Source organism: Leopardus geoffroyi, chromosome D2, assembly GCF_018350155.1.
Source record: "Leopardus geoffroyi isolate Oge1 chromosome D2, O.geoffroyi_Oge1_pat1.0, whole genome shotgun sequence".
Taxonomy (NCBI): Eukaryota; Metazoa; Chordata; class Mammalia; order Carnivora; family Felidae; genus Leopardus; species Leopardus geoffroyi.
The window spans coordinates 73,518,872-73,532,009 of NC_059334.1; the positions used below are offsets into that span (position 1 = coordinate 73,518,872).

The 13,138-nt window shown below is 46.3% G+C and overlaps 1 protein-coding gene across 5 annotated transcripts in view; it reads right to left on the reverse strand.

The window, feature by feature from the left end:
• The window catches only part of GFRA1 (GDNF family receptor alpha 1), a 213,931-nt gene that overhangs the window by 199,062 nt on the left and 1,731 nt on the right, over positions 1-13,138 (reverse strand). For all 5 annotated transcript variants that reach the window (XM_045439065.1, XM_045439067.1, XM_045439063.1 and 2 more), the window contains 2 exons: positions 12,511-12,804; positions 11,226-11,309 (listed from right to left, as the gene is read on the reverse strand). In XM_045439065.1, coding sequence (XP_045295021.1) covers positions 11,226-11,309; positions 12,511-12,804 — 378 coding nt within the window. The remainder of the gene's footprint in view (positions 1-11,225; positions 11,310-12,510; positions 12,805-13,138) is intronic.

Below are 13,138 nucleotides of genomic sequence, written 5' to 3' on the forward strand. Positions count from 1 at the left end.
AGGCCTACGTCATCCTCTAGTCTAGGAGCATCCAGAGCCCTTGTATGCTTTGAGGACACAGAACGTACTAAGCCGAACCAGATGCGACTTCTGCTTTTGTGCCACGCTGACCTACCAAAAGTGGCAATTTCATATGATTCAACCTAAAAATGCAGCACTGCTGAGGTAAAAGAGTCCGGTTGATCTTTCTCCGGTTCTGCTGAGACAAAGGCCAAGCCCCTGAGTGTGACAAACCCGCCTCTCTGTCCCGTTCTTCTCTCACCACAGTCTGTACCTTGCGCTCCGGCCATAGCAAGCGACTTAACACTAGCACCCTGGACACTCCGTGCCTTTGCCCATGCCGTTGCCCCTGCCTCGAATACCCTCCCCAACCATCTCTACCTACCAAACTCCTATCCGTTCCTCAAAACCCGGCCCCAAGTCACCCTCAGCAAGCCTTCTCTGACCCACAACTCCATCAAGTCAGGTGAATAGCCCTCCCTGGGGCTACTTGTGAGCCTGGTGAAGTTCTTCTCAGTCACTCACCATTTTGCATCATGATTTCTTTTGTTTATACCTATTCCTAAACCAAAAAGAAAAGTTTTAGAAGGCAATGGCTGGGTCCTACTTACTCCTGAATCACCCAGGCTTCATACTAGGCTCTTGGTAAGTTCTCAATAAATAAATATGCAATGAGGGAATTTGGCAGAAATGTCACTCCATCACGCTGAAGTACTGAAAATTGATAGAGATCACAGAAACTGGCCAACTCTTCTCTTTACCCTAAAATAAATATATGCATTATATTTTATCTCTGCCTCTACTGTCTCTATCTGTCAATCAGTACAAAGTGCCTAATAATCCTTCATGCAGTTTGTGCACCTAACTTTCCCAGACTATCTCTCCTCTTACATATTTGCAAATGGGGGCTACAGCCTGCGTTCTGGAACCAGACTTCCTGGATGAGAATGTGGCTCAACCAATTCCTAGGTGTGTACCCCTACACAAATTTCTCATTTGGACCTCAGTTTCCTTATCCACCAAGTGGGGCTAAGCGTACCTACCATTTAATAAGGTTGACACAAATTATTCCACGCGAAACACTTAGTTAATGACCTCTCTCAGCTGTTGCAATTATTATTTTTATTTCTCTTGACGTCTCATGGGGAATATGGTTCGAGTTTCAGTGTAGTCACTCCTTTTCCCATTCAAACGCCACTTACTACCTTCAAGGGCACAAGAAAACGGTGGTTCCAACGAGGGCTCCCCAGAATTCATGGATCTCCTGGTATCTTCTGCATTTGAAACTCATAGTAACAGGGATCAATGAAACATTTCATAAACATGGGCTTTAAGAAACCTGCTGGCCTGTTCCTACAAAGAATGCAATCAATACTTATTTTCATACATTATTAACTGTATACCAAACGATAATGTGCAAAGGGTAATAGAAATAACAGCCGGCATGGTGCTTCTTAGACCATTCAGAGGGACGTAAAGGAAAGTGGTACCAGCATGATGGAAGACAAATGAATAGCATATTAGGTCACCTTAAAGTGGGACTAAACTACATATTCCTTTCTTTACCACTGTGTAATGCTATTTATATGACAACATGACAAAAAATGGCCCTAGGCATTCTGCTCTAGTTTAGAAGCCTTCCATCTCACACTGAAATGAAAAAAAGATACAATCCAGAAATTGCTTCTTTGGTTAATATTTCTGCAGTTCCGCAGGAATGGTTTTAATAGCGTGCGTGTTCTGGATTTCGGTTGTCAATTAAGAACCCCACAGAATGCAGGGATAAATATTAAAATAATAGAGATTGGCTCGTATTTCAACTTTAGAGGCCCTTTGTCGAACAGTGTTTTAAGGTGCAAGACAGAGCAGGCAAAACAGGGAATTAAGGAGGGAGAGAAGCAGATCTTCCCTTCAGCATATCCTTAATAAAGGGTCCAGGCCTGTGTTGAAAAGTTCATCCCTTAACAGCAGAAGGAGACAGGAACAAGATACAAATCTGCACTCTTCCGCTCATGGGCAGTGTGGCCCTGGGAAAGCTACTCAACCTCTCTGGACTCAGGTCTCTTCTTGGAAATCAGAGAGAATACCTGCTGCTAAGTGTAATGGGGCACCGAAAGGAACTAATGCCCATGAACAGGCTGGGCAGTGCAGGACGATCAGCCGGGACACCCCGGGGGACTCTCTCCCCACACTCACCTCCACTTAAAAAAAAAAAAAAAAAAACGTGCAGGTCTGGAGATTACAGAGCTCTAGTACTGATGGGCAGCATCCCAGAGGGAACTGTGGTTTGACCAAAAATAGGCCATTTGACCAAATGATTAAAAGTCTGTCATATGCTAATGCTTGGATGGGGCGGACCCTGGGCCAATTTAGTAGGAGTAAATTGCAATTGATTTTCGAAGAAATTGCTTGTTCTCTTGCCTTTCCTCAGCTGTGTCACACTCTCTCACACACAGCTGCCTTTGTCACAGCCAGAACCAACTGCAACACATGTCAAGGAAGATCTTTTGGAGGCGAACTGCTTAATAATATAGATAGCCACATTCACGCATACACTATAAATACAGGCAGACACGAACAGGCAGACGTACAAATATATCTCCCTCTGTGTGCATATACATGTTTATATGTGTTTTAGAGACCTCGAATTTAGAAACAATTCTGCACCATGGTTGTGCCCTTCTGTATGTTTTGCAAATCCCTCTGTGGTTGGAGAGCTACCCGGAGTCATTTTTATTTTTTTACAACAACCTACTGTTTGAATAAAGCTCGTGAAAGAGCACAGCCCCAAAAACCTCCTCTGCACACACTCCCCAGCCCTATCTATGTAAATTCTTGGATATGAAAAGAAAATGGTTAAAAGATCACAGAAGATAAAAAATCATAAGAATAAAGGTTAACAATGGCTGCTTTCACCCCTAATTTCTGATATGGTGATAGACCCTCTTAGAACATTAATTAGAATGGAAAGAGATGAAAGAAATGCCCAGGGGACATAATAAATTAGCCCCTTATGCAAATCACCCATTCGTTTTCATCACTGACCCAGCTAGCTGAGTCTCTAAATTACGGGAAGCGGTTAGCTTCTTTAACAAAAAATTCCAGATGAAAGATTAATTTTTTTTTTAATCTGAAGGCTGGGAGAGCTTACAGCAAAAAATAATTTCTCACTTTCCCCTGCAGACAACTCTGAAGGGGGCCGAAAAAATATGAAAATTAACCTTCCGGCTATCGGCTCCTGTTGCCAAACAGAGACTTAGTAATTAACCCTTATTCTGAAACAATTCCAACACAACAGACAACGACCCTCCTGAACGAAAGCCAATGGCTGTGGTTCTCACCCTAACTGTGGAGAAACCAAGTATGGCTTCGGAACAGGTGCACAGACCTGAGCAGGGGAAGGACAATATAAAGGAGGTGGGGAAATGCCAGGATGTGGAGAGTTTCGAATATCAATTTAAAAACAAACACACACCTAATTTTACTTGTCATCACTGTCCTGCACAATTTATGTTCTACTGCCCTAGAAATTTATGGAACTCTCACATTTCTTATCAGTGAAATAAAGGGATTGGACGAGAATGACCTCCAAAAGTCCTACTCCATCTACAATCTAGGGATTTTATTTATCCCTCTGTAAAACAAACACGGCGCTTCTGATGATTTAATTTGTTTAAATGTAATCTTATGACGTGCATTGTGTCTACTGAACTCACTCCTGGCTTCATTTTTCTCTTTCCTATCTCATTTTCCCCTTGTCCCTCTTTTTCCCACTCACTTCTTATTTTGTTTCATTTTCTTCCATGTATTCAAATGAGATGCTTTAAACACATTCTGGTTCAAGTAAGGTATATATTGCATAAATCATGCTTTATAAGTGTTAGTGATATGAAAAATATATATACCAAGATCACAAGTTTCTTTGGTATGAAGAAATTGCTGCAAAGAAAAACAGTCTGTCCCAGAATAATTCAAGATTCAATATGCAGGCCCTTTAGAAAAGGAAGGAAAATACGTTAAAGACCATTCTAGTCCACTGCCCCCATTTTATCAAAGGAGTGGCTACCTCTCAGAAAGGGCAGACACTTGCCCAAGGTCACCTGGCTGGTGAGGGATAAAGCTGGAGGCAGAACACCAGTCTCCTGACTCCTGAACAGTACCCCACGGACCAAACAATCCTGACTTGACACCTTCTTTTGCAAATTCAGTACTATATCCCAGAGACCCAAGAAAGAGCATCTCGTGGAAAGAATAAGCTTGGGCAGCAGAAAAATTAAGAGATGGCAGAAAGAAACACTTCCAAGGACTAAGGAGAAGGAATGAGGACAGACCTATTGGCTATAAATAATTTTGCACCTTGTCACAATCTTCAGTTCATGCCGTTACCTGTCACGTACTGATGTTTTATCTCCCCTCTTCCGGTAACGGGACCTATGGTCATGCGATGCAAAAATATTTGGCTCTCTCTAGCTTCACATCCCTCACTGGAACATTCAGGCCTTGGCCATAAGTATCTAGACACTGGAGTGACCTGCTGTTTTCTCCATGAAACTTCTCGAGGTTGACAGTTAATCTAATAAAGTTTGCCTTCGGGAAGTGGTCAGTGATACAAGAAGACATACATTCCTCGGGTCAACATGCAGGTAGTAAGAAAGTACGTGTAGCCTATGACTACCTTATTTCTGGAAAAAGAAAAAAAAAGACATATGTGTGTATATGTGTGTATGCACACCTACATATATACACATTCACATTTAAAGGAAAAAACATTCTGGAAAGTCTCATATCAACATGTTTACAGTGGCTATCTTTGGGAGCTGTGACTAAGGCTGATTTAAATTCCTTTTCCTTTTTTACTTGTTTGTAATTTCTTATTATTCTACAAAAAAAAAAAAAATGAGTTGCTGAAGTACTAAGAGAGGGAGAAAATAAAAACCGAAAGTCATGGTCTGCGAAAGTGAAATGTAAGTGTACTCAGCAATGCCTGTGGAGACGGACGCATCTCCCAGGTTTAAGGCATGCCCTTCTCAGGGAGCAGTAATTCTTCCTGCTATGAGGGGCGTTGGAGAGCAGATTTATGAGCAGAGGTTAGAAGAATGGGAATCAGTCAAGCTGAGAAGGGAAAGCTGATCACAAGAATCCTTAAACACAGGAAGAGCCCCCACCCCGGGTTATCACCTCCTCCAGCACAGGCACCTCTGACCAAAGAACATAAAAACAGGGCCCCAGAGGAACGCGGGGATTCAGAGCAGGAATACGGAAGACTTTCCCCAAAGGGAAGTTAAGACTCAAACAGGGTTATTAAGAGACAGGCCTTTCCTCCAGGGTCCTTTAGATAAAGGATAGATTTTTCATTTTTGTCCAAGGTAGTTTATGAGCAGCCTTCCTGAAGCCTTGGGATAGCCATCCTTTTCAAGATATAGAATCGTTGTTCCATGACCAGGGAACAAGGTCTGCTGAAAAGAGTCCCGGTCTTGGAGTCAAGAGCAAGCCAACAGCTAACGGGACCTTGGCACCGCATGAAAAGTGGCTGAGACTTCCTGGGGACCAACGATGCTTCTGTCCAGTATTTTACATATAGTGTCTTCAAGTCCACAAGAACCTATAAGGTAATAACCTTCATCTCATTTTATATGCGAGGAACCTGAGGTACAGTGAGCTCAAGTGATGTGTCCAAAACGAAGTGAGTGGCAGGGCTAGGATGCACCCAGGCCGGTAGGCCTCAGAGCATAAGTTCATTCTCCAGCACTGGTACCCACAAAGGTGTGGAGGCACGAAGCTGCCCAGGGCACTGGAGGGACAGCAGACAGTGGCCTGGCTTGTTTGGATGCAGGGCAGCTGGGGTGAGATGGAAAGTCAGTTAGTGGAAGGATCTATGGAGGAAAACTGAAGCCAGATCGTTCCTACCAGTCACCAGGGTGCTAAGATAAGCCCTGCCAATGAGAAGGCCAGGTTGGATTGAGAGGAACTTGACACAGTGATGGCAATAAGAAGGTCAATGTAACATTCAAGGGCAAGTTGAGTATATTTAGGGAATGGAGAGAGGAGAGCAATTCAAAAGACAGCCGGTGGACTGCAAAAGACTTGGTGATGGGTCTGGCTGAGGAATGAGAATGGCAGACAGGGTGGAAGTAACCCCAAAGCTTACGATTTAGGCAGACAATGTCACATGTAAGACAGGAGAGTCGGAAAGAGAAGAGTGTAAGGAGAAAAGGGGAGAGATGGTGAGATCCATCTTGGATGTGTTGGGTGTGAAGTAACTGAGATACATCCGGACGGAGTTGTGCAGGACACAGCTGGAAATGTTGGTTAAGAGCTCTGGAGAGGCCGGAGTTAGAGGGAAGGCACTGAGTCGTCAGTCTAAGCGGTAGCTTCCATCCCAGGAACGGATGAAGTTTGTCCAGAAAGCATGCAGAACAGAAAGAGGCCAACATTGGCCTCCCCTATGGCATTGCCATGTCCTGGCAGAGGTCCTAGAGGCCACCCTCAGGCAGTGTGGCCCTGGCCAAATCACTTCCCCTCTCTGAGCTTCAATTCTGTAAAAACAGAAGGTCAGACTAGACCTCTAAGGCCCTTCCCTGATATCCAAGCACCCATGGTTAACAAGATGGCTACTCAGAGCCAGGCAGAATGCTCCATGCTGACAGGAAACTCGGCATAACAAGCAGGTCCCTAACTTTCCAGCGGGAAAGACAGACACATACATAAGGCCGCTCAATACACTGTGATAAACTGCTATCATAAAGGCAAGAGCAAAATGCAGCATAAAAGAGTCCCGAGTAGAGGGTGCCTGTCTGGGGGAATCCAGCACGGCCCTCAGAGATGAAGCTGGATCTACGTGTCGAGGCACTAACAGAGGCAAGAGCATGTGCAAAGGCACAAAACAGCGAATGCACATAGAATACCTGGGGAATGGACTGCTCGGTGCGCTTGAGTGCAGAGGAGGTGACGGGGTTTGTAGGAGGGCAGGCGCCAGCCGGCCTGCTGACAAGTTTGCCAGATGCCAAAACAGGTAACAAGGAACAGCGGGGGTTCTAAACTATTGGCAAAACGTGATTAGAGTTGTTTTGGAGAGCCGAGTGCAAAGCAAAGGGCCACCAGACACCCCAGGACTTGGTATTTACAAACACCTCTCTCTTGTCGATTTCACAAGATAGCGCAGGACCTTATAAGACCCATCTTCGACATATACAAGTTTTAAGAAAGCTTTTTTTTTCATATTGACATAAATACGATGGCACATTAAAACAGAAATGCTCCACATGGCTAACTATTCATAACATCATTCAGAAAAAGAGAAGCCATACTCAAAAGAGTGTTTAGGGCCATCTTCTCCTGAAGCAATAGATTTCCAAGTGTGTGGGAACCAATGTCAACATCCTAAGGCTTCCTGGGAAGGTCTAAGCCACTCCTGGGACTTGGCAGGAAATGATGACAGAGCTAGAGAACTAGACCTTTGTCTTTCCCCAAACCAGAGTCAGCATGTTCAAATCCTAATAGCGCCCTTTCCCCACCTCTATCTTGTCTCTTGCTTGCAGTACCGTCGGCTTTGGCTATGTCTGAGAAAGGCTGGCGTCTCTTGACTCTTCTCTACAAAACCCAACCTCCCAGTCAATACTTTTAGACCCTGAAGCCCTCTTTTTCCCTTGCTGCCATAGAGGTGCTTATATTCCCCTCTGATTGTCCGTCCTCAGGCTTTTCTTGGCACCCACTGTGCCTTCCAAATTTCTTGTTACTCTGCTCTCCCCCTAGAGAGTCCAAAAGCACGGCCAACACGTTCATCTCCCTTTCGAATCACTATGTACTTTTTGCTGCTTCTAGGACTTTCACGAAGAAGAAAAGGCGAGGTGGAAGAGCAGAAAGTTATGGCAGAGGTGAAACAGACGTGGTAGGTCTGTCCTCTGGGGCTCCATATGCCCACGTGGCTCTGCTCTCTTGGCTCCCAAGACACTTTTCCGTGTTCTCTCCTCTCCTCCAACCTCCTTTGGCACTGGCTCCCTCCTTCCTTTGTGCACTCCCCCTCACGGTCTGGTTCTTCCCATTTGAGACCTCTAAGAACCACTCTGGCATCAACCCACAACAAAGGCACCTCCTTGAGCCCTTAAAAGTGTTTTTAAGGTCAAATGCTTCCACCAACACGTTTCCACAAGGGCTGTCCCTCCAACTCCCCACTGCAGCTCCCCAGTTCTCGCCTGACTAGGCTGTCTGATTTCCCTCCTGCAGCGCAGGCTTCAGACCAGAGATGACAGGTTTTAGACTCTATCTTCTTTTCCTCCCTTCCTTGTTCCTGCCAGGCCACTGATCGCACGTCCACGCAGCCTTTGGTGATCAAGTGAACAATGGCAAAGATGGCTGTGGGTTTGAGGAGTCCAAAGAAAATGGAAACACAAGAACGTCAAACATGTCTTGTTCGGTGAGACAATTCAGTTCACATTTAACGTACGTGGATAAACATTCTCTTCACATTAGGCAAAGAAACCCAAATATGGAAACTGTGATTGCTACCATATCTGTAAAAGGCAGAGGCCCTGTCTGTCGGTTTCGTCAGAGAGATTTTCAAGACAGAAGAGATGTTCTAGAAACTCGGATTCAAACCACGAAAGCGACATTCGGCATCCTGCTCTTCTTATCCTACAAATGCCAAACTGGATAAGATGCATTATTCAATGACTTAAAGCCTCTCAAGGTTCCATTTGGCTTCCCTAGGCCCACTCAGGGGACACGGTCACTGTCAGAGGTCAAAGCTCATTAGCACTGGAACCTAAATTCAATGCCCTTGAGATATAAAACCTAGCTCCTGACAAGGCCTTCCTGGTTCTGGTTAATTCATTATGACTTCTGGGTTCTCAGCAGGACAGGTCTCACAACCTCAGGCTCATGTCTGCTAGGAAAAGAAACCTGGCTGAGAAAGGGGTCCAAGAAAATGAATGAGTGAAACTTGGTCCATGCAGAAGAACTTCCAAAATTCATAAAAGAAATTCAGACAAACCAGTGGTATCTGAGAATGGCCAAGCCCTTTTAAGTGTAGAATGAATGCAAGGATTGAAAACACCATTGAAGACCACCGTGAATGGGTTCTGGAGGTGACTTCAATCTTCCATCAGAATCATGAGCTGGCAGGACTAGAGACTATTTACTTCAGTGGTCTCATTACACCAAGCAAAGAGAGACCCCGACAGGGAAAATGAGTTTGCTGAAGTCCTATAGTCCATAGCAGTTCTGAAATTAAAACCCAAATGAACCTTCTTCCTTGCCCACCTCCTCACTCCTACTGTACCCAGGGGGGGGTTCAATCCCTCCAAGCATCTTAGTACAAAGACTAAGGAGTAAGTCTTCCCCAGGGCAGGTTCAGGCAAGAGGCACTGCTCCTCAAAGGACCAGGAAGGCCAGGTTCGCCTCCAGTATGCCGTGTGCCATATCCCACCCCAACTCCTACAGACTTGCTCCCATGAGAGCCCAGATGTGCCTGTGGGTCTTTCTTCCAGGGCTTGAGACACTGCCTTAGAGGGGCCAAGGGGACAGGGAGCATTAGTAGGGATTTGGAGTGGAAATTATCAGTATTGTTTAGATAATACACGAACGCCTCTGGTGCTAAACTTATACCCTTGTATCTTATCCCAAAAAACGTGTAGATGTGCGCGCGCCCACACACACACACACAAACACACACACACACTTTTTTCCCTCTGAATCAAAAAAACAGAATAATGTAGAAGAATGCTTCTCAAGCTGTATGTGTATATGAAGCACCCAGCCCAGGAATTTTCTTAAAGTGCAAATTCTAATTCAGTAGGTCTGGGATAGAGCTTGAGATCCCACGCTTCTAACCAATTCCCAGGCGATGTCCACGCCACGGGTCAAAAGACCGCGCCCTGAACAGCTAGGGGCAGATATTACAAAAGCCTAGAATCAGACAAATCTAGGCTTAAATTCTGGTGTCACTGATCATGAGCTTTGTGGCCTTGGGTTGGTTTCCTGACTTCACACTGCTTCAACTGCTTCATTCCTAAGGTGGAAATAATAATATCTAAGATACACGTGAAGATTGTTACCTAAGTTCATGATGAAAAGCTCTTAACATCGTGCCTGGAATATAAGAGGGGCTTAATAAACGCCAGTTGCTGGCTGTCTCTAAGATTCATGAGGGCAGGGGTGACATCTGTCTGGCTCACTGCCAAAATCCCAATGGCTAGAACGTAGTAGGCACTCAAAGGATGTCTGTGAATGAATGAATGTATGTATAATACACCCACACATAATATCACTATTTACATACTCCCTTGGCTGTCTATGGCTTTCTGCAGGAAAACAGAAAACGTTTAGAAACGTTAGAAACCAGGACACTCTCACCAGTCACAAACCATCATCTCATAGAATTCAACATGAACCACCATGTATAACCACCAAGAAAACATATAATCTGTGACGGCTGTATACACTTGAGAAAATGTCTTAACCGTAAACAAAGAAAGGCAACATCAGTCTGGAATCTGTATGTCATTAAGAGAAACTACTACCTTGCTCATTATTTATGGAGCTGCCTGAACGCCAGTGTCATGAAAAACGTAATTCTACAACACAGTGCCCTTCCAAAACAAATGTAGAACTGCAAAAGGAGACCAAACAAATCCCGGGAAGCGAGACCACTTTTTTAAAGGGCCATTGGAGCAGTAATACATTCTTTTATACATGCCCACACTTGCTCAGGAAAAATTAAAAATAGAATTGTTAACAAATGGTAGAGTTTAATCTTTCAAATCAAAGGCAGACCCGTGGGTCCGTCCAAGATTCTTCAACAATCTAAGATTATCTTCAGAAGTCTCGGAAAGTAAGTGGCATCATTTAAACTGATCCCTTTGCAGGGAGGCACAGTGAATGGTGTGTAGCAAGAAGGGAATATGATTGCCACCTACAGACAGAAGTAGCACTCCCTATGCAAGAGCCAGCCAATCATATTTCAATGTGAAAAAAAAAAATGCAACCAAATCACCTCCCTCCAACCTTTCAAATCACCACACCACATTACTTCATTTAGAATTACTTTCAAGTCATACAATCATCTCTAGGCATTCTGCCTCTTCATTATCATCATCCTATTTCTAATTTCCCAGAAACACTGTGCCATTCCAATATCTACTTATACACTATCTGAGAGCCAAAGCGAATGCAAGCCAATGGATTTCAAGCAGGCAGAGGCATCAGAGTGGAAGCACGAATCTGCTTACCTGGTATGAATGGGACCACCCGGAATATATCAGACAATCTGCTGTTAACTGGTTCATAAGGGGAATCTTCGAGCAGATCATTTCCTAAAAACAACAGAATGACTGGGCTTAGATCTGGAAAACAGGCATATTTCAGAGAGTTGTTGTTATTGAATCTAAATTCTAATTATGCTATGATTGTGTAACAAAAAGATGCTGAAACTTTCAAAGATCTCAAAGGCATCTATTCGGCCGTGGATATTTTTCCCTCCCTCCGCCTTTGTTGTCCTTGCTCTCCCCAGAGTGCCATGAAAACACTGGAGAGCAACCCAGCCTGATCTTGCCAGAAAACTCTCCCACTCTTTGCAAAGGAATGAAATACGAGAGGAAGAAACCAGTGATGTCACCAGCCCAGCTTGCCTCCAGGAGCCAATGGAAGAAAGGTGACCCAAAAGAGGCCCCCCGTGTCTTTGCTCTTAAACATGGCATGTGGTCAGAAAGCGGGAATGCTGGCTATTCAACAGGCATAGGTTCTGGAGGAAGTGGCAGCTGAGAGGTCAAGTCTGTAGGTTACAAATTCTTGAGTCTCCGTGGAGAATGAATGCACTGAACGTTTGTGTTAGATTTACAAACCTCAGACACCTCTGGCACACAAGGACCCCCAAATTCCCCTTGGAATGGGTGGTTGTGACAAGTGGTCCTTTTTCTCTCAAAGCCACTTCTGTGTTAACCGAGGTTTGAACCACACCAGCTGGTTCAAGACTCAGGGAATCTAAGATGACAAATGCTTTCTCACACATCTGCCTTTGATCAGGTTTGTGGGGGGTTAAGACAGAATAGATTCTACTGGACCTTTTATTCTTAATTCTTTATCTGATGTCAGAATAGATAGAAAGGAAGAAAGGGGAGAGAGTCCGGACACGATTCAGGGCAAGTCTTTGTATTATTATTCTCTGAAGCCAGCTCTCCTTGGAGAAAAGTTGTGAGTTCCTGCCAAGTCTTTTAACGGGCTCCTGCTCGGATGCTCTGACCAGGTTTCAGAGAGGTCAGCGGGGGCCCGGGGGTGTCCCCCACCCCCTCATGGGTTTTCCAACAACCAGGCCCCAACAATGCTGCTCGGGAGGCAGCAAACACCAGCTGCGGCTGTCCCTGGGGGCCAATGAAAGGTCCTCATTCTGCAGCTGGGGAGAAGCGAGTCGCGGATGAGGTCAGCGGGACCCGGCCGAGGGGCCTGCCTGCCTTTGAGGGGGGAGGGGGAGGGGAGGGGAGGGGGAGGGGTGGGGGGGCGAGGACGGCGGGCGCGTACCCTGCAGGCTCTGGTACATGCTCCAGTAGATGCGCAGGCAGTTCTTCTCCTTCTTCATACCCCGCTTGCAGCGGCAGTTGTAGAGAGACTTCTGCTTGAGGGCCTCCATGGCACTGCGGCACTCGTCCTTGGCCTCCAGGCCCGATGTCAGGCTGAAGTTGGTCTCCTTGCCCGCCACGCACTGCCTCAGCGTGCGGTACTTGGTGCTGCAGCTCTGCTCTTTCAGGCACTGATCGCTGGCTTTCACACAGTCCAGGCGGTCCCCGCCGCTCACCTCCGCCGACAGGAGCAGGTCTACGGGCGGAGGGGGAGGGAGCGTGAGGGCAGCTGGGCAGGGGCCCGAAGCCCCAGGCTCCGGGGAGGGCGCGCGCCAGAGCGGGCTTCTGGGGTGCCCTGCGCAGCCAACGCGCCCGCCCCTCTACGCCGGGGAGTCCTTTTCCCGCCCCGGGACCTCCTGCCTCCTTGGTCTCCCCACCCCCCCACGCCGATTCCCAGCCAGCCAGGCTTTGCGGGCTTTTCGCGGTTTGCCCCGCAGCGCGCGCCGCCCACCGCGCGTGCCCGCCCCGCCGCTCCGGGGCAGAGCCCGGCGGGAGCAGCTACTCGGCCCCACCCGACTGCAACCCGGGGC